We start from the raw sequence: 21,721 nt of genomic DNA on the forward strand, positions 1-21,721 counted from the left end.
GTTACAAAATGAATATTATTGAGAAGAATAGCAAAGAAGTTCCTTTGTCCTGTGAGTACTTTTGCTTGTACATCAACTGGATCATACAAGATTAACGGCAGGTGATCGTAAAAAGTCTGTACTACAAGGCAGAGGCAAGTGTGAGCTCGGCCCTCCCTGTTATCATTACACGACCTTGCACGTTCCCTTTTGCAACCTCAGCATTTTCAGTGGATAGGATTTCTGGGTGGTTATTTTAAGAAAACTGTGTTAAATTTCTTGTTTCTGTGCCAAGTACCTGCTGTTTAACAAACGGGCCATGACTAAGCAGAGACTGGAAATTAGAAGCAACTACGAGTTAAAGCAATGAGATTCTGGGACTGTCTTCCCTTAGGAGCACATTTAATAGTGGTGCTTGATTATGAAAAGGGTAAATCTGATGTGATTGATGCAACAGAGGATTGAATTTGATGATCCAGGGAATCCCTTCCAGTCCTCTCTAGCCCTAATGAATTTATTTTTTGAGGGGGAGGATGTAGTGCTCTGCTGATGCAAACAACGGTGGAGCATGTCGAGACCTGCTGATGGTCAGTGGGTCTGCATCCCTGGGTTTAACCACTTCCCATCACCAAGAAGGTGGAGCAGGTCTCTCCCCTGGTTCTGCCCATTCTGAACAAACAAAGCAGAGGTGGGTGCAAGGATCCTACCTGCTTCTCTCTTTGCATTTTCCAGCTACTGAGAACTTTCAAAATTCACTCTCCTTGAAGCAGTACCGCACTGCCTCAGCTCACAGATTCTGTGTGAATTTCTACAGTACTTACCTGTCTTCCAACACCATAATAACTCTGTCCCTTTGCAAACTTTTTTTCATGTAAATCTCCTTTGTGAAGATGAGCAGGGATCGCCTTTTAACAACAGGAAACAGAGGCACAGAAGAACTAACTCAATTTTCTGTGGTGACAGAGGACACGAGTAGCATGGAAGGGACCTGCAGGCCAGTCCAAGGCTGGGATCTCACTGCTGGACTCTCCTCCACACACCTAACTGGGCTCTCCCTTTCAGAACAAGAACAGCAGAGCAGAAAGCATTTTTCAGCCCAAGCATTCACTGCTCTGGGATTGCCATCCTCTGCCAAACCACGGGGGCTGAGCTTGGTTTTTCTGAGGGCTCAGCGCAAGGTTGTTTCAGAAGGGATGCACAGGGAAAGTGGCTATGTTCATTTTTCCCCTGAGTAGTTTTAATTCTTTAATTCTTACTTGCTAATAAGATAAAATGCTGTAATTTCTGCAGGATCAAATGGTGTAGGATAAGCTAAGAGAGCTTATTAATTACCATGCTTTCAGGGCTGGGAAAAAAAAAATAAAAAGAAACAACATGGTTGTAGATGATAGCTATAAATATGACCCAAGCATCACCTGCCATGACGTTTTAGCCAAGGGGATACTGTCATGTTAGCGCTGGGCATGGCACTCTGACAGCGAATAAAAGTAATAAATGAGAGGGCAAGGCATTTTCTCTCCAAAATGTGGCTATTCACAGACATGCACTACATTTCTCTAGGGCCTGATCTGGCAAATAATACCAGGTATAGCACTTCTGTGTATGAGTGCTCCTTTGGCTTCCCCAGGGATTGCTTGGAGCAGTGAGTGCTAAGCCCAGTGGTAAGTGGTTGCAGGATCAGATTCATAGCGTGCCAAGCATTTTGGATGAAAAGAGCTATAAAGAAGTCACATATTATTATGTCACATTGCAAAGGTCAGCTCCAGTATTTGTTCTGTCATAAGGGCATGATTGAAAGGCAAAAAAAATAGTGTCAGGGCACAAGGGAAAATAATTTTTCAAAAACTGCCTTCAGGGCTGAAGATACAAAATTACATCAGAGCTTAGAACTAAATTCCCATTCACACCCCACAATTCAATTTTGGCTCAGAAAGGCATAAACGTAACAAAATCGCCTTTTAGTGGCACATCTTATCCGCTGACATATCCCTTGTAAAATCAGCGATAGCTAAACCCACACTGCCTGTGATTCTCGGGACAGTCAGGACTTGCCAGAGCCCCTCTCTCTCACAGATCCCAGATCCCTGGGATGGCTCTGTGAGATCCACTCAGCTGCTTAACCCCGTGCAGGCATTCGCTTAATCCCCATCACTGCCGGCCAGGAGGAGGGAGGTGATGCTGGGAGGAGGCTGGGTGGTGGGACAGCTGGCCCTTCATCACCACCATACACCTCACCTAGCAATGTCACAGCAGGGGTTGGATATTTGGACCCTAGTATTTTGTCCCAGTCACAACTACTTCACAAATATTTGTGTCCATCTCTTGGGGCTTGCTAGCACAGGGAAGCTATTGAGAAATAAAGTGTGGAAGCCATCACTTTCCTGCCTTAAACTTGTGAAGAGTCATGACAGGTCTGCACATTGGGTGGGTTAGCTTGATCCACTTCTAAAACAGACTCAAAGACTCCCCGACTTTCTTGATCAAGCACTTCCTTGTGTGCCAGCAGCAAAACCACAGAGGACAATCAAGTTTGATGTTTGTCCCTCTCACAGGCTTCTTCAGCTGACCCCCAGTATCCTCACAGCTCACTGGCACTGGCTTCGGGGATGCTGTGACAGCTGGGAACCCACTGGGCTGAGCATCCCTTCACAGAGACTCCAGCATGCAGCGAGCACAGCAGGATGAGGGTTCCCCTCTGTGGCGGGGAGGACAGGAGGAACAGAGGTGTCACCAGCCCCTGGCGGCCTCACACGAGTCCCATCAGCCACCACCTTGGCAAAACCAAACTCCTTTGCACTGCCAGAACATCAAACCCACACCCACCTCTCACTGCTGCCCCACCGCACAAGGATGGAGGGAGCAGTGATGGTGGTTGACATCCACACAATCGCCGCTGCAAGCACCCAACTGGTCAGACACGGAGGTTGTGTCTAGACTAGCAAACAAAAGGCATCAGGGCCGACATGTGATGGTCCAGCTGTTCAAAAGATCTAGTTTTAGTCCACACCAATTTGACAGCATCCAAACAACTGTTGGGAGGACAATGCAAGTCAGGCACAGCTCCCGATGAACAGTGCAAATGCCACCCTGCTTGGAGGCATGGAGCGGTTTTAGCTGCACGGAGACAAACCATGCTGCCCTCGCTGCCATCAGAGCCAGAGGACAGCCCACAGCTGTCCACTAGTGCAGACACAGCCTGAACATCCACGGAGAAAGATTACACTGAGGACTTCTGCATTCATCCAGATCATCTCACTGTACAGACAAGCCCCAGAGAGATGCCATAGTAGAAACACGTGAAGTTCCCATCACACGAGAGCCCCTTTGCTGCCAAACACACTAGACCCGATCTACTCCCGAAGCTGCTCAACCCCACGTGTCAATTCATGCTCAAGCAGCACCAGTTTCCCCGCTTCCAGCTGCCCCAGGGGTCGAGATCCACTCACTGTTGCAGCTGCCGGCGGTGCCAGTCTCTGTCGCTGCCACGCTGCGCTGAACTGGCCCTTCGGACGCGGCCCTTCCTGACAGTGAATGGGTGAAAACAAGGGAAGGAGACAAACAAAAGAGAAGGGAAGGGTGAGAGAGGGAGGGAGGGATGGGGGGGATGAAGCGAGGGGACAAGAAGGGAAAGGGTATGTCTTTAACTGAACTGTATGTCTTTCACTGGCTGCAACATTCCAACACTTCACAACCCTTGCTAAGGGGGCATGGGGCAGGTGAGACCCCCTGGCCCTGGTCACCACCACCTTGCACCCCACACCATCACCTGCGCCAGGGCAGAGGGAGGGCGAGGAGCAAGCACTGGTGCTGGACAAGAGGCAAGGGGTGCTCTGGCCTCTCCTTGGCCTGAGAAAACACATCCCTTGGGGGACCCAGCGTCCTTCTCCGGACAGAAGTTTCAGGAGGCTGGAGTGGTTCCTCTATATCTGGTACTTAGGCATCCTACTCCCTGCCCATCACCAGTCCTCCTGGGCACGGTGCAGGGACCCATCTTCCTCTACCAGCAGAGCAAGACCCAGATCTGATATCTTTACTCAAGCAAGAGTTAAGGGCATCATTGGCCAAATGTCCGCGTGAAGAACCTGGTACCTTACCCTACTCTTCCGCAAAAGTCTTTGTCCCATCACTACTGTCACAAGTCAGAGGAGGAGGAAAAAAACTGACCCCACAGGTTCTGATCACCTGCAAGCCTGCCAGCACTTGCAAAACTGAACTTTAGGAATAGAAAAGGCAAGGGAAATGATGGAGCAGAAAACACAGCAGTACGTTCTCCAGTGTATCAAAGCAGGAAAGATGTGGGGAATGGGAGAGAGGAGACGGGACAGGGATCTCAATGTGCAAATTAGGAGCGAATGATGAGCCTAAGGTCCATTGACTTTCTAGTGGATGTTTATGTTCCCACCAAAGAAAAAAAAAAAAAAAAAGACAAAATCCCAAGATGAAAGGGTAGGTGGTGAACACGGTGGTTTGGCGGGAGAGTTCTGGCTGTGGTGGTATTTAAGAGCTCGGGCTGACAGCTGCTCGGGGAATACCAAAAATACAGCCTCAGGGTGTGTCAGGCTACTCATCACCCTGGGCACCTTCCCACCGCACCAGAGGTGAAAACTGAGCTGCTGAATGTAGCTGACAGCTCATTCTGCCTGGGGAATTGCCCCATGAATAACTGACTCAACCTCCCTTCCCAAAAAATTGAGGTAGGAAATGGGTGGGGGAAAGGCTCAGAAAATTGTTTCATGATGGTTGTTTAAATTGCCTCTGTATTACAATGTTACATTTAGGGAAAAAGAAGAGACCTATGCAGTAAAGCCTCATCCTATAGCCAGCTGTGGCAGAGGTACGGACATTACAAAGAAGCAGAGCAAATGAAGTCATCCAGTGGTGGAAAAAGCCATCAATATAATATAGTGCAGAACAAAGCAAATTCTACCTCAAACACAGAGCTGAAAGAGGAACATCTTCCTCCCTCAGATCTATTAGCATGCATTTATTCCAATAAAAAATAACTAACCCGAGAGTAACCCAAACCTGATTTATTCCTCCATCTAAGCAAATATGAAGAGGCAGCCGAATCTGACGGTAAAAAACACTGATCTCATATGTTTTCCTTGTATGCATTGGAAAAAATAGGAGTGGAGTTTCTGCCTTGCTGCCAGGGGATGCTGGCAAAGCATTTGAGCTATAGATATTGTATCTTGTCACTAATGACTGCAGGGAACTAAAAGGGATTTGGGTTTTTTAATGTTTCACATTAATTGATAATTTGGTCTCGGAATCCACAGTGGAACACAGGATTTGCTATATTGGATCAGTCTAGTGGCCCATAAAATCTGGCATCTTGCCTCAGTGATGCTCAGAAAAATTATCATCCAGTGTCTTTGCTTATAAGGTTGCTGGCCATTTCTGTAAGGCCACACAACTGAAACAGAAGAAAGGTCTTTCTGGTCTGCACAGCAAATCTCTTTAAAACCCTGCAATGTTGTTTTGGCAGGGCTGAATTACCTTTTTTTTTTAATGCAAGGAAGAAATGCTGTAACTACAAACATTTTCATCAGACATGTTGCTGTTTTTCCTCTAGGTCACCACAGCCCAAATAGCGAGAAGGTGAACTTGTGTTTTCAGAGGGCAAATGAGAACACAACTGGGGCCTGAGGCGGGGAGATGCCTTGTACTGAGCAGAACAATATTGATTAGGCAGTGTAAAGATTTCCCTCACTAATTCCTTTAGCAATCTTATCGTGTGTTGCCCGCATAATTGAATGGGGAAGAGAGAGGTGGAATCACTTAAGCGTTCAAAGCTCAACACGCACCAAGAAAGGATTCCTATTTGGTGTGTGTGTGCAATTTTGTGCATCGTTGCCCCTTGATTGTACATTGAACATGCTCTCTTTGACAGCCTAGCCCTAAACAGCCTGTTTATTAAAGACAGCTGCTTGCAAATAGGGCTTTTCTCTATCCAGCTGGCTTGGAGAAGGAACTCGCTGTGGCTGTGAGAGGCAGGACTACAAAATGGGGGGGGATCAGAAGGGGAAAGCCTGCGGAAACTCTGATCATGCAGGAAGCAGGAGGAAAAAAAGAAAGGCAATGGTTTCTTTCCATGCAAACATCTTAATTAAGGAGGACAATGGAAATATTTGCATCTTAATTTTTCTAGGGAGGTTTTCAGTTTGTCTTGAAGCAAGGCATAATTGATTCAGGCTCCCACTAAACTGGCTTATAACTTCTCCGCCTCTAGATCTTTTGCTGATCATACTGAGGTCTGGGGCTACTCCCCACCTTTCCTGACTGATGTATGATGATCTCATGGCTGTCCCCATGGTAAAGGAGAGCTGAGATCATGGTCCTGCAGGTGGAAAGGCAGGAGGAGACCACTGGCTGGTTGGGATGCAGTGCGGAAATGGGTCCAAAAACCTAGAGAAGGTGAGAGGGGAGGGTTTTACACATCCAAGCCTCCCTTGATTTTAAGGAGCAGTGCTCCTTGCAAAATATGAACAGTTTGTTTCCATGTGCTCAGGGGCACACACACTGTTTTTAGTACACCCAGGGCTAGAATAATGAAGCTTGCTGGCATATGGTTCTCTATCTTCTTCTGCTGTAGTTTTACTTTTAATCAGGCAAACTTGGTAAACCCTAGGACCCATCAGCTCCTTTAGCCTGCCCTGTACAAAATCGTTCTTTTCTTCTGGTGACACTATGTTTTGGCCAGATCTCCACCATGGGACAGTCTCTCTGGCTCAGAACCAGGCACTGTGCTCTTTTCAATGTATCTCACAGCTTTCAGGCTAATGGGAAGTTCAGAGTGGGAACAGTGGGAAGAAAGGAGCAGGTGTCTTCTAGGAGATGGCTGGGAACCACACTTGAACAATACAAATTAGAATGGGGAACAAAACAGTTTCACAGTCAAGGGGGGAAAAAAACCTACTCAAGGATGGGTGAGGATCACCCTTTCTGGATCTGTTGGTTGCACCCAGGAAACATGGAAAACAGAAAAGCATCCTGCCCTCCCTAGTTAAGTTTCATGGGAAGAGAATTGCTTTGAAGGAAAAGACTCCTGAAATCCCTGCAGGAAACTTGTTCTCCCAAGTTTTCACAGCAGGGGTGAGGAGGTTTGGGTAGTTTGGCTGTGTCAAGCAATAATCCCAGCTTTCTGAACTGAATCTCTGCCTTCCTGGGGACAAGTGTCACTACCCCTCCGCTGGGTCCAACATTTGACTGGCTACTCCCAGTACTCTCCCCAGCTCCCAGTAATGCAGAGATCAGCCTGGACAGCTTTTAAGAGAAACCAAAGTCCAGTCAGCTCAGAAATGTATAGGGCAGAGTATGAAAACAGAAGAGCCCACAGCGTATGTCCCACAATATCTTCCAGTCCTCAATAATCAATGGCACTGGGATTTCCTGAAACAGGAGAGGTATTTTGTGTTTGATAGCAGCTGATAGATTACTTTGTTTCTACAATTGTGTTCAACCCCTTTTTCCACCCATCTCAGCTCTTGGCACTTACCATCTCCTGAGACAAGGACTCCCATTGCTTTACTACCCCCTATAGCATCCCCGTTGGATCCAAACCTGCCATGAACTTCACCAGGTCTTTTAGGTCAGGAAATACTGAACGAGAACCAATTCCTTCCTATTTGCCTACATCTGTGATCTCTGCAAATGGAAGATCAGGAGTTAAAACCCATCAGAAAGCTAAACTGAAAAGGCTTTGAACCCTCAGCTCTCTGGAACTCAGTCCAGTGGTTGGGAGAAAGCAAAGACCTCAATTCTAACGGGAATGGGGCTGAGCTTTGACTGAAAGTGGGTTTGATTAACTCTCAGTAAGTGTGTGAGGGTTTGGAGGAACATAGAGGGGTTAAGCATGGAGGTCAGCATTTGGGTGAATATTGAGACTATATTAAACAAAAAATCTGAGCCAAATGACTTGCAATGCAGCAGCAACACATCCCAAGCAGGAGAAAAGGTGAGCGTGGAGGTCAAGTACCATAGCAGGGAGTTTTTATTTCCCAAAAACAAACTGCTCTTTTGTGCCTGTGCTTCAAAGAAGATGTCACCAGATTGTGAGAGCTCTTCACCTGCCACATCCCTCTCATTACTGAAATGAAATAAATGGCAACAGCATGAAAACAGCAACTGAAGCAGGAGAAAGACAGGTAGATAGCGAGGAAAGGGGAGGGGGGAAACAGGGTGCGGGTGAAGGTCTTGGCAGCGTGGAGAATTAGGGCAATTACCATTTCTGAGAAAATGCCAGAAATACAACACAACCTAATTTCCCCAATTAATTCTTCTGCACTTGAGCTGTTTTGTGTGAAGGGCTCTTAATGTTTCAAACAGGAGGAAGGTGGGGGAAAAAAAAAAAAAAAAGAGACTCAACATTTGTTTTTCCCTCAGTGTAGAAATCGGGGAGTGTTGAGAAAATATGTCTGGCTAAAACACAAGATGATGCTGTTATATCTTCCTTTCAGGAGATAAGAAACTGTGCTACAAATCCAATTTGCAGAGGTTTTTATAGGAGCCACAGAGATATCGAAGACCAGCACGTTCAATATCACACTGATTTTTCCTGCACGCAGAACACACCAGGACAGGCACAGAGACACTTAACCCACGGACCCACATCGAGCGGTTCCCTCACCTCCCCTGTTTCCAGCCCTGTTGCGAGTCAGGGGGGAAACTGGTTCTTTTGCCCCTAAACCACAGCCAAGGCAGTTGTGAGGCACCATGGCATGAGCCGTCCAACCTCATGAGGCATACAGGTGTCATCTAGGCAGAACAGTAACAATGAAAACAAGGAAAGAAATAACAAATCACAGGTTAGGGTGATGGGACATATGGGATAAACAGAGCCTGAGAAGGGCGTGTAATACTTTCAACAGGAGACACGGGCTCTTGCACATTGCAAGACAATGGCTCTGCCTGGCTGACCCATCTGTATCAGACTAGGAATCTCCAGGTCACAACTCCACATCACTATGAGATAGTTTTGCCCTTACTTACGTAGGTATGACAAAGCAAGACATATTCTCCAGGATCCCATTTACTACAGGAGAAAATTAAAGTACTTTCCACTTCTAAGGTCTGTTCTTAGTGGAACATGTATTTACAGATATGAAACCTTCCCAACACCCAAGGAGAAACAATGGAGAAAGAGTAGCACATTTTATTTTTCACCTCAGAGAAGAGGTAGAAGAGACAAAAGGTGATGCTCAGCTGCTTAGCATCTGCACGGCACTTAGGTGCTGATGTTGGAAGCTGAACATGGCACACACATTGTACCATCTATACAAGATCCCACACAACAGTCAGCATGGTCAGGGACTGAGCTTGCTTTCCCTCACCCATCGACATTGATAAATTTATTTACTGAAAGGATTGTCGGGTATTGAAACAGGTTGCCCAAGGAAGTGGTTGAATCACCATCTCTCCAGGTGTTTAAAAGACACATAGATGAGGTTCTTAGGGACACGGTTTAGTGACAGTGCTAGGTTAATGGCTGGACTCAATGATCTTAAAGGTCCTTTCCAACCAAAGTGATTCTATGATTCAACGATATTGAAGCAGAGCCTGAGAACTGCCTGGGTGCACAGAGCCTGGTTTGCTCTCTATCTGGAGCTGTCTAATCCTGCCAGCATACACCAGATCTACAATAAAACCTGAGAGTGGCAGCTTTTTTCCCTGTCCCCCCACAAATTGTGTCAGTACCATATCCCAGATAGAAATTCAGAGGTGTGATCATTTAGGGACCCTGTATTTAGGAGAACGTGGGTCAGACTAAATCTGCTTTCAATGTCTTGCCTATTAGGCTTATCTACCATGCTGAATGAGCCTCCAAAGGAGCACGACCCAGGCAGCTGCTAAACCTCGGTAATCTATTACTTGCTTGGAAACTTCATTGGAAAAATAACTGACTGTACCCAGGAGAAAGAACACAATTTTGAACTCCAGAGAAGAACCAAAGTAAGAGATGGTCTAGATGAGACATGGCCATCAGTAAGCACCCTGAAAATGGACACTGAAAATTATCAAGAATATGGGGTTTTTCCTGGGCATTTTAAAGAAAGAGAAGAAAGAAAATGTTTACACAGTAAAACTTCATGCTTCAGAGGAGGAGGCATCTGCCAGACGGATCCTAAACTTTTTAAAGAACACTGACCTAAGGCCAAAATCATAGCAGAAATGTTTTCGTTCTGATGGTCTAAGGATGTGAGAAGTAAGGTTCATAGGAGGAGATATTAATCTTTTATTAAACTAGCTGATACCACTAAAAGAAAAAAACTGCTCAGAGAGGGCTTGTGTGTCTAAAATTCATCTTTTTTCCCCATGCAACAATATCATATGTTCTGTTAAAAGATATTGCTTCTTCCTGCGAACCTTGTCTCCCAAATCCAAACAATGCTCCAGAATGGTGAGCACACAGAAACAGGGAGCAATATATGTTATTATGTTTAGTTCTGTGTGGCTAGAAATAGAAATACATTTTCAGAGCCCTTTGCAAATCCTGTATGTGTCTGTTTTTGACAAGCAGCTGTCCTCTGCATGATGATCTGTTACCAGAAGGATACTCAGGACAGACTTCTGGGAAAGGATGGAGCTAAATCCCCTAGAGGTTTCAAGCCCAGACCAGGATTTGGGGCAGGATGCCAGAAGAGTAAGACGCAGGAGACCTGCACAGAGGGATGTCTTAATGAAGTTTAATGTCTACATAAATCCTTCCTCTACTTGACACGAGTTTTCATTGCTGATGTCCCACCTATGTCAGGACATCACCTTGGAAATTATTGAAGACCTTTGACTATGATTTAAGACTGTGTTCTCTTCTAAAGATGAAGAAATAGTGTTCTTTCCCTGGGTAGCTGCCACATGATTTTGTTTTGGAATTGAATTACGCATTTTGGGGGACAAAAGGAAAATGATCCAGGGATTGTCCTGGAGCACAGGTGTGTTCAGAGCCACGGAAGGGCTCTGAGAGCAACCAAACCCTAGTCTGCTGGGGGTCCTAAGCCCAGCCCTAGTGATGTCCCCAGCTCTGGACAACCCCCCTCAGCCCCCGTCACAGCCTACATGTCCCCGGGCAGCTCTGGGCCTGACTTGCTGCAGTCTCCATGTCACGCTCAGCTTGGCTGAGGCACAACGTCCCTGGCCCGCAGCGTCCCACCACCTGTTGTCACAATCCTGAGTCATACCTAAAAAAATCGCCTAGTTACACGTTGGGTTTTTTTTAAGAACACAGCAAGGAAAATGAAATCCGCCCAAATCTTTTCTCTCCAATATGGATGTATTCCATCCTGCCTTCCCACAGAGACCCACACCAAAGATTGCACAGCACATTACACAACACATCACAGAAATGCTTCTTCAGCATCCCTGCTTTTACTCTTCACAGAGATGCTGAGCTATTTCTCCTCGTATCCCCAGTTCCTCCACTTTCCTCCGCTTTCTAATCAGATGCTGTTTCACCTCTCCTCACCACCTACACCTCCACAACCATCTTCTCTCCATCCTGTCTTGTTGAAAGAAGGTTTAAAGGCATCAGCTGATGGGATCCCTCTGTGTTGCACAAGGAAAAAGACACGTCTGTCTTCAGGCAGAGCATGGAGAGCCTTGTGGAGAGGGGAAACAAACCTCTTTGCTGCTTTTGTTAAGCAAATGTTTGTTTTCTGTATCCAAATGTGTAACAAGAAATTAAGCAGTTCACCTTTGTTAAAGCACTTTTGAATCCCACAAATGTAGGAGCCAGATGGTGTTCTTTCTTTGTTTTAAAAGATTAAAAATGGGAAAGAAAGGCAATGGCTAAGAGCTAATCCTCAGCCTGGAAGACAATCACATATCCACATGCCCAGTTATTTGTGCTCATGGGGCCTGAGCAGGAGTAAACACAGGGACCCGGCAGATTTAAGTGACTTTACTTGCACAGAGCTCCAGACCTGTCACTTTGAGTCAGCTTCGAGGTGGAATCCTTCACTGTGTTCCCAGAAAATGACAAATTACAGTATTCTCCCCAGGCTGCAGCTTGGACACACCAATAAATATTTTCTAGAAACCATCTGAAAGAGAACTTTGCTCAAGGTCCTACTGCGGGGAATGGCCAGCTGTTGAGAGGGGAGAGCTGCTGTGCACAAACACTGAGACTCAGATTCAGGAATTTTACCAGCTAGGTTATAGATGTGACCAGGGACAGCACCAAAGAGGTTCACATCTCCACCTTCCATAGGTGAGACCCAGGAGCATTTTGGTTTTCACACTTGGGCTCATTTGCTCTCTATCTGTATCCATTCACAAGCCCTCACTTGGGGTATCTTGGTGGATTTTGTGATGGGTCTGTCAACTAGAAAGGATTATCCCAGGAGCCTTAAAAGAGCCAGTTTTCATGCAAGGCATGTTAGCAACTGAAATTACGAGGAAGACAGGACACAAATGCACAACTGTTGTAAAGCTAATTTGTTTTTCTTACCTATGTTTGCAGAAGAAAGTGAATGCTGCTGCTTACCAGAGTTAAGTCAAGCCTAATACAGTCAGTTCACAGGAGCCCCATGTGGCTTCATTAGCGTCACAAGCTGGTTTCTGTTCAAAGGGTTGTCTACTCTTGTTCACAGGGAACTTAGAAGTGCAGGCTGCCACACAGAAACCAAACAGATTTCTCAGTCCAGAGACAGCTAGGCTTGTATCAGTTCCGGCAGAGAATGAACGCAGTGGTGCTGTGCAATGGCAGAGGGAGAGGACAGGTACAAGATAGTGGTGGATGCGGGAGGACAGAGACTGTCACTTAACCGTGAGCACACCAGAAAGGTGAATAATGAGATCAACTCCATGTGCTCTCCTGGTAAATACGTCCCCCAAAGTAGTGATTAGAGGAGGAGATGGAGAAATAAATGTATCTGGGTTCTTCTCATATGCTGGGAGGAGTGTGGTTGAGCTGTGGTTGAAGAAGGGATGAAGGACACTTGGGCCCTGGACTTCTGCTCTTTGTTGGGGGGAATATATGACCTGGATGGGCTTCCCAGCTCTGTGACTGAATCCTGTTTTGGCCTTGGGCAAGTCACATAAACCCTCTGTTCCTCATGCCACCAATGTAATTATAGGGCCTTTATTTGGACTGTAACAGAGAAAAGGTCTCCATGCATGCAGAGCATGGACTGACTGATCAAAGGTTTTAAAAGTACCAAAAGTCAGTGAAAGCAGAAAAAGGAAAATCAACTGAACACAAAAGGCTGTGCCGGTCTGAAGCCCAGCTGTTGCTCTTGTAAACAAGTGATAAGTAGTTATTGCTTTGGTCATGCACGGCAATTTGTGTTAGCAGAGAAAAGTCAACTAAAAGTCCTTACGACACTACATGAGACAGCACGGAGCAATCCTTGGCAAAGCATTTTGCACAGACACAATGAGGACACCACCACGGAGAAGACAAAAATTCCCCAAACAGTGAACTGGCCTATGGAGATCATTTCAGCTCTCACTTTTTGGGGTCCCTCCCAGCCTTCACACGCTAATAGCAGCAAATTCTCCCATTGCACAGAGTTCTCAGCACTGTAGGAACACAAACTCGGCTGGTGTGACACTGATGGAGGTCGGGGTAGGTCTAACACAGCTGAAGGAAAGGAGGTAGGTAAGAACGTGAGAAATCACATGGGTTGCTTCTCATCCTCCCCTGGGCTCTTCTCTTTCCTACTCACTCCTTCCTTAAGTTTCAGCAGTGATGGGACCGTAGCCACCTCTCTTCCCTCATCACTGCCCAGTAACTGCACTGAGACCTTTTCCCAACATAGGTTTTTGTGCTGCACAGTGAAGACTGGTTCCCTCACTGGTAATTAAACTTAGTGATAAGCCAATATCCTAGGCTAGAAGACATGATATGGCTCAGCAGAAATCTGATCACATTTTTCCTCCTTCCCAACACAGTAACTCCACTTGACAGCTGCCTATCACATAAAGAAAATCTTCCCAATCAGATCAAGACCATAAGTCAACTCTTTTTTTGGGTTACTGCTTGAAATCATCCTCAAAGTCAAACATCCATGTTGTAACCAGAAATAAACCAGCCTTAGTTCAAGCATCAAGCTAGAAACCACTGCTCAACAGCCTGAAAAGCTCTTCCCTGCTGGTGGGTGGCCCAGTGACAAACGCCTGCTCCAGTCTGCTTCCAACACTTTGCACATCACAGCTTCTCCTGCGGCTGAGGAAGGGTGAGGACCACGCTGTCCCCCCAGGGAGGCCACCATCCCAGACAGATCGGGCAGTGCGGACAGGTACAAAGGGAGTGTGCAAGACAACGGGACAGTGTGAACACAAATCACAGAGGAAATGCCTGGAAAGGAATTCCTGACTCGTTGAGTCTGTCCCCAGAGATGAGCGCAGGATTAGCCTCTGCATTAAACGCAGGCATTTTTATCTACTTGCTTCCTGAACTTCTTTAATGACAGGTCCTCAGCAACCTACCTCTGGCAAATTATTCCATTGCCTAAATTATGACCTTGCTGCAAAAAAAGTCTTTTAAAGTCGAACCTAAATCGCCCATTATTTCCTCTTCCATATTTTATGCACGTATCAGTCAGTCTTTTAGCTGCCTTTTCTCTAACTCCCTGTATTAAGTTTCTTTAATCTAACAACAGAGGTCACAGCCTGTAGTCTTTGTCATGTCTTTGGATTACCTTTATCAACATCTTCCAAAAAAAGGGAGAAAAAAAAAAGGAAAGAAGTAAGAATAGGATGACTCCAGAGCCATCCCAAAGCATGTGACTGTGGATTGGGGTATCACAGATTGCTCTGTGTGTAGGCATCTGCATGGATGTCTGAACTACAAGCATACCCAGGACTGAAAAAGAATGAGGACAGTGGTTCAGGAATGCCCGACTGACTTCTGTGCACATTTCAAAGAGGGAATAATCAAGCAACTGAGCCCAAGAGCTCCAAAACCTGAATTACTGTAACATTTCCTAGTCTCCCTTTGCTCTGAGCATCCGACTGCTGCTGGAGCTGCCTTACCCTGTAGTAATCAGTGCTGTAGACATCTCTTGACATCCCAAAGTCTCCAATCTTCACCAGCAGGTTGGCTCCGACCAAGCAGTTCCTGGTGGCCAGGTCTCTATGGACAAAGTGCTGGGAGGCAAGGTACACCATTCCAGAGGCGATCTGGCTAGCGATGTGGAGCATCTGGGATAGCCCTAGCTCCCCTTTGGCTTGTCGAGGCTGCCCATCCACGAGGATCATAGCATCTGGGCCATGTGCCCTATAGGGAGGAAGAAGCAAAAAGCATAGAGTTGGGTCTCAAAAGTGACCAGGAGAGGAGATTAGGGATCCCACACGGTCGCTGTTCCTGCTGGGGTGGGGACTAAACCTCACTGTGAGGATGTACACATAGCTCCAGTGGAAAGAGAAAAGGAAAAGCTTAAGAGAACATGAGGTTGAGGGAACATTTGGTGGGTGACATACATCCTTTTCCTACCCTTACTCCACTGCAAGAAAATTCTTATGGCCATAGAAGGAGACAGACTACCAGGACAGAGGAACCATTGGTTTGATGTAACATGGACATTCTTCTCTGCCAAGACATATGCAAAACAAATGAGCCTTCAGATATTTACGTTTGCTCCAGTTGATTCTTACACCTTGGCAACCTTCCCAGAGGTAGAGATATCACCCCCTTTTCTTCCACAGCCATCATATACTTGCTAACTTGTCTCCTTATTCATTCCAAAAAACCTCTATCTTCTCAAAACACGGTATCACCAAACAACCTCCCCCCAATCAACACCAATACAGCCAGAGATCACACGAAAGGCTTCAGAAGACCATCAGCAGCTTCAACCCTGGAAAATGCCTTTTATAGCTTAAGCTATTTTAGAGGTAACACAAGCAGAGGTGCAAACATTAGACCTGGATATTGGTAGATGCAGAGAACATCTTGGGCAGCAAAAGGAGAGATTTTGCTGAACCAAGTGCATTGTAAATGCAGGACTGAAGGTCAGTCTTGTTCCTGTCCTGTCCTCTTTTTAGTCCCCTCCCTCGCTGTGTACCAAGCCTGTCTTTGCTTTGCTCCCTCTGTGATGTCTCTTCCCCTGGCAGAGCTCACCCTGTGGTAGCCTGTGTGAAGGTTGAATAACAAAAACTCTCATATTTAGGAAAAAGCATGAGATTTTGCTGTGACCTTCCTCCTTGTGACTAAAATACAGTACAGCATTTCCTCCAAGGCTTTCATACGGTTCTCTTTGAAATGATTCTTGGCATTTCACCCCTGTCATCAGCAGTAACCCCACAGAGAGCCAGAAAATTGAAATTGCACATACAGAGCTTTCCCTCCTTCTTGACATGGGACTGAACAACCCACAACAAGATCCAAACTGTTTTCCTCCTTTGTCTCTGTTCCCTGATTGCCTGGGGGTGCACCAAGGCATTAGCATCCAGGTTTTGGGGTTCAAACGATAGTTTTTCAAATGTCCTTGTTTTCAGCTACCTCCTGCTGCACTACCACTATGACCGTGGCTCTGAAGGTTGCCTGCTGGTAGAAAGGACAGATGGAAGAGGAGAGGAACTCTGGAAATAAGTGCTGAGGACCCAGGAGTGCTTTTTGGGAGCCATGAGTGGGTGATGCTGCGGTGAAAGTGGGATGAGTTGGCAGGGCTGGGGGAATTTTGGGGGCTCATGGCCATGGTAGGGGCAGCAGAACACTGGAAGAACTGTAGAGGGCAAGGAGGAACTGCAGAAGAGTGTATGCAGAAATGACTGCTTGACGTCTTATTTAAATAGACCACAGATGGGTTTACCCCAGGAAATTACCGGGTGGTGACAACAGATGTCAACAGCAGGTGAAACAGGTTAGCTAAAAACAGCAAAGCAGGACAAACAACAGCTTCTAAAACTGTGCTGGACAGTTTGTACCCGTCATGCCTTGCAGTTACACCATATTTAGCTGCACCTGATGTCTGTTGTCATGAAAGGCAAACACTCCTATGTGAGAAATGAAGGATATATTACTATGTCATCACTGTCACCTTCTTAAAAATACAATAATGGCCTCCAAAGAAGCTTCTGTAAAGGAACAGGTAATGCTTAAAAAATGGTCAGCCAACACCTTTATTTGAGTGGCTCTTTGTACATCCCACTATATAGGACACTTCTCGGTATGTCCTATGTAATACATATACCTCCCTCTGTCCCACATGGTTGTAGTCCAGAAGTGGTCTTACATGCAGGGGCCCTGGGAGATGTGTAGAGCCATCCCAATACATGACACCAGCTGGTAGGCATTGATCCTCATACTTTCCCCATTGCCACACCAGCTAATTTTACAGACCAGTAAAATTCTCGCTTTCTTTTTTTTTTTCTTTTTTTTCTGGGAAGCCCACAAAGGTCTAACAATACTTCAGGGAATTTATTGACTGTGCTTTTCTCTAGGAAACTGGGTCTAAAGTGAGACTCTTCTATTTTACTGCTTTTCCAATTTCTGCAGTTAAACTGGGAAAAGTCTATTTGAGTGTCCCTTGCAAACTTCAGTGCCTGGGAACAACCATCTCCTGCTGTGCTCTGGGTGACTTGTGCCACAATAAAAACTGGTACTTGCTGAGGGATGCCAGGCGCTCCTGCACCACTGACCCTCTCTGATCCCCTTGCAGCCCTTGTCCCCTAGAGTTTCCCACCAGTAGACAGCTGAGCTAGCACAAAAAACCCAAGTTTCTCTTTCCATATGCTCCCTTAGGCATTCCGAGTTCCTGTTTGCTGGGTATAAGCTCCTTTGTCCCAAAACCCGTCTTTCTTTGGGGCACAAAGGGATTTCACTGCCTGTAACACACTAGCATGCAGAGAAGGGAGCTCGTCGCTGCTCACTCCATAGCTGCATGAGAAGGAAATGCTGGCAGCTAAATGCAGCTGGAAGATGCAAGGCTGCAATCCCAGGGACGACAAAACTGGAAAATTTATTTTCCTTCATAAAGGCCAAAGATAACATAACAATAAGCTTCTCCAGTGACACCAGTACAGGCCCTGGCCTCATGTTTCTCAGACATGTCCCAGAGCAGGGCTGGGACATGGGGGAGGAGGGGTGCATGGCTTCAACATGGTATCAGCCTTAGGACCATGCTGTTGTGTGAAGCAATTACACAAGGCATTGGCAGTGGGCATGAGACATCCCTCTGAGACAGCAGGAGAGCCTGGTTTGGACAATACTGTTTGGGAGGTCAATTAGAGCAGAGAGGGAGGCTGTACCTCAGCCATGGTGGCAACCTGCTCTAAAGAGAATAAGGCTGGTTGTTCTACCAGGAAAAAAAAAAAAAAAGGGTCAATTTTCTGCTCCTCCTTGTGAAGTATGTCAAAAATGTGGTCTCTCGTGCTCTTTTTTAGACTGTCTTCCTCCAGTCACAAGGCTGAGGCACTGTCCTTAACACTGCATCTTCAATCTGCACAAAAACACAGTTTCAGCCCAATGCAGGGTTTCACACCTGAAGGCAGAGTTCAGTCTGTTTCTGCTGGGAGGTTACTGGGCCCCTGCAAGACAGGGTACCACAAGAGAGGGGGTCCCAGGGTAACCAAGGCTGCTCGCCCTTGAACATGGGTCTGAGGAACCATTCAAACCCAGTGTAGCATCAGCCTTCACTTGTCCTACCTTGTTAAGTATGTCAGAGTCCAAGATAGGGACTGAGCTATAAAATCATATTCCATCTACCCACAACTGTGCCAAAATGAGGAAGCAGAAACCTTTGGGGTCCTTCCCCCTTCTGGTGTAGGTGATTGCCTAGAAATGAAAACCTCAGGGAAGGACCTGTGTTTACTGGTCAAAAACTGACTGTGATGGTGGAAAAATAATCACGCAGCGTATCTCGACCCCACACCTATACCTGCTGTGCTCAAGCTTCTTGTTCCTGCTGCAATCATGTTCACACTTAGCAGTCAAAACAGGAAAATATCAAGGGTCCAATTTTCTAAATACTGGGAAATAAAACTACTAATTATTTCAAGAGGTGAGTACCACTCCACTTGCATGCAGGTTTCAAAACGTAATTTCTGTATCGTGGGAGAACAGCACCACAAACATCCTCCCACAGTTGCTCCCTGCCCCTCACTGCTGGCGGATGCAAGGCACACAAATGGTCTGCCTCACGCTGATGAAATGGTTGAATGATCACTGGGAAGGGGTGGCTCCAGCAATTAGCATCTCTCTAGAGGCAGGGAAGGCAATTACGGCACTTCGACAGGCCTTGCCTAGCTTCTTGAGTAGCGTGATGCCCCAGGTTACGATATTTTGTACCTCAGTCAGCATTTCTGTCTGATGAGGCTTAGGTAACGAGGACCAGGGATGGACTCCACAGGCACTGCCTGAGGCCCCTCCGACATTTCTCAGCTCTTTTCTGATAATAGGAATGAGAACTAGAGATAAGGAAATACCCAGGATACCAATCACATAAAAGATTCCAGCAAGTTTCTCAAAGGAATATTTTGGTTCTGGTGCTATTGAAGCAGGAGCTGGATGACATGAAGACAGATAGCAAGTGGCTTTCCTGCTTCAGCAGGGCATGGCTTTGCTGGGTGGATGGGACTTGGAGCTGCTGACAGCAGCTTCACGTCTTTCTACCCTCACAGTGCATAGAGAAGTGGTAGCCACACTTCCTGCAGCTTCAAACTTGCTGGGGAGAAGAAATCATAGAATCATTGTTGTTGGAAGAGATTCTTGAGATCATCAAGTCCAACCATTAACCTAACTTTAGCACTAAGCCATATCCCTAAGAAACTCAGCTATGTATCTTTTAAACACCCCCAGGGACGGTGACTCAACCACTTCCCTGGGCAGCCTGTTCCAGTGACTGACAACCCTTTTTCCTAATGTCCAATCTAAACCTCCCCTGGTGCAACTTGAGGCCATTACCTCTCATCCTATCGCTTGCTACTTAGGAGAAGAGACCAACACCCTCCATGCCAGAACATCCATTCGGGTAGCTGTAGAGAGAGAAAAGGTCTCCCCTCAGTCTCCTTTTCTCCAGGCTAAACCCCACACAGGCTAAACCCCTAAACCTGCTCCTCATCAGACTTGTACTCCAGCCCCTCACCAGCTTTTTTTCCCTTCTCTGAACTCTCTCCAGCACCTCAATGTCCTTCTTGTCATTAGGGGCTCAAAACTGAACACTGTATTCAAGGTGTGGCTAATAAACTACCAAATCTGGCAAGGACCATCATCACCTACAAGCTGTTCTTAGAACAACCAGTTCTCGTTACCCAGCCCACCAGCATCCACATGGCAGTGGTGTCACTGGTGCACCTCAGATCTATAACCAGCCACACCGAGGCTGTGGAGCAGCTGGACAGCATCTCCCGTACCCTCTTTTGCACCTACCTCAGGAATTTGTTCAGGTCCCCATGCTTCATGTACTCGAAGACCATGATGAGCGGGTCACCATCACCACACACACCGTAAAACTTGACGATGTGCTCGTGCTGCAGGTTGGTGAGGAGCTCTGCCTCCCTCTGGAAATCCTTGCGGGCTGCCAAGGTGGGGTCTTTCAGTGCCTGAAAGAAGGGGCACAGATGCACACAGGGTGGGCTCAGGTGGGGACAAAGCCAGAACAAACGGGTCACAGCATCGCAGAGGAGCTGACGAGGAAGGGAGGGGAGAGGAACCGCTGCCACTGGTCTGGTTGTAGCGGGAGGGTGGTGGTAGGTGCTGGTGGCACCATCTCAGCATTTTGTTTGCATAGTTACTGGCCCAGCGGGTTCCCCAACTCATTTCCCAGGCAGCAGCAAACATGCTTCAGAGGGTAATAGCTTCCAATTATTCCCAGCTTGGGCAGGATTTGTACTGGTGACCTAGGGGTGAATGGCTTCATATCTCATTATTATTAAATTCCTGAGCCAGCCAGTCCTTGCTATCTGTCTTTTATTTTGAAATAGCTGACTACACTGCCTTTATTCAGAAGATGGATTTGCCTGGCTGTGCAGTTATTGTGTGGATTTTTCAAACTGCCTCTGAAGAAGGACACTGTCAAGTCTTTTCTCATAATTTTTAAAATCATGTTTTTATTCCCTGCTGTTTATAACACTCCCCTGGCAGACTGATGCTGAAATCGGTACCCTTTATGAGAATATCTCATCTTCCGCATTTGAGCAGACCACTTTGCTTGCAGGCTTCAGGCTGCGGGTACCAGGCTGATACTGCAGCGTGTTTGCTATGAAGACGTTGCTGTGGTTGCAGCTGGTGATCAGGGTGGGTTCCCCAGGGTTGGAGGCCACTCGTTCGTGCATTATTGTGCAGTTGCATTGGAAAGCTAGTTTGAAAGCAGCATGTTGTCATCTCAGGGTATCAAGGGAGGGCTCTTCCATGAGCACTGAGTAAAAAAGCTGAAGTCCAGAACATCTGACAAGATGGGATGGCCAGGAGAATCAGCATGGTCTTTGCAAACATTGAAGGAAATGAAGAGGCAATTCTGGTTTTGAGTTGCTGGGTCTCAGTTATGTTCTCCCATCCTCCATATGCCAGGTCTCTTTAATACCAGCTCTGGCTTTAAATGTGTGGCCTAATGGGAGTTGAAAAGGATCCAGGGAAACTTGTTACAATCACATTTCATGCATCTCTGGCTGGTCCATGGCACTGCTGGGTGCGACACTACACAGAGTGTAGTGAGTCCTCCCGAGTAGCTGCTGTTCCTCTGGGAGCAGATCTGCTGCAAGGTTTCTACCCAAACCGTAGGACACCGCCTCATCTCCTTCTTCTGCTCGCAAACTGCTAGTCATATGGCATAATTTTATTTTAATTCTATGTCTTCTGGGGTAG

General features: G+C 46.6%; 1 protein-coding gene across 4 annotated transcripts in view; it reads right to left on the reverse strand.

Annotated features, from left to right (window-relative positions):
* NTRK3 (neurotrophic receptor tyrosine kinase 3) overlaps positions 1-21,721 on the reverse strand; it is a 217,584-nt gene that overhangs the window by 25,390 nt on the left and 170,473 nt on the right. For 2 of the 4 annotated variants that reach the window (XM_071814027.1, XM_071814026.1), the window contains 3 exons: positions 20,288-20,460; positions 14,953-15,196; positions 3,426-3,500 (listed from right to left, as the gene is read on the reverse strand). In XM_071814027.1, the coding sequence (XP_071670128.1) occupies positions 3,426-3,500; positions 14,953-15,196; positions 20,288-20,460 (492 nt within the window). The remainder of the gene's footprint in view (positions 1-3,425; positions 3,501-14,952; positions 15,197-20,287; positions 20,461-21,721) is intronic. The other 2 variants (XM_065846996.2, XR_010652172.2) reach the window with 2 other exon arrangements.

The sequence above is a fragment of the Patagioenas fasciata genome, chromosome 12, assembly GCF_037038585.1.
Source record: "Patagioenas fasciata isolate bPatFas1 chromosome 12, bPatFas1.hap1, whole genome shotgun sequence".
Taxonomy (NCBI): domain Eukaryota; kingdom Metazoa; phylum Chordata; class Aves; order Columbiformes; family Columbidae; genus Patagioenas; species Patagioenas fasciata.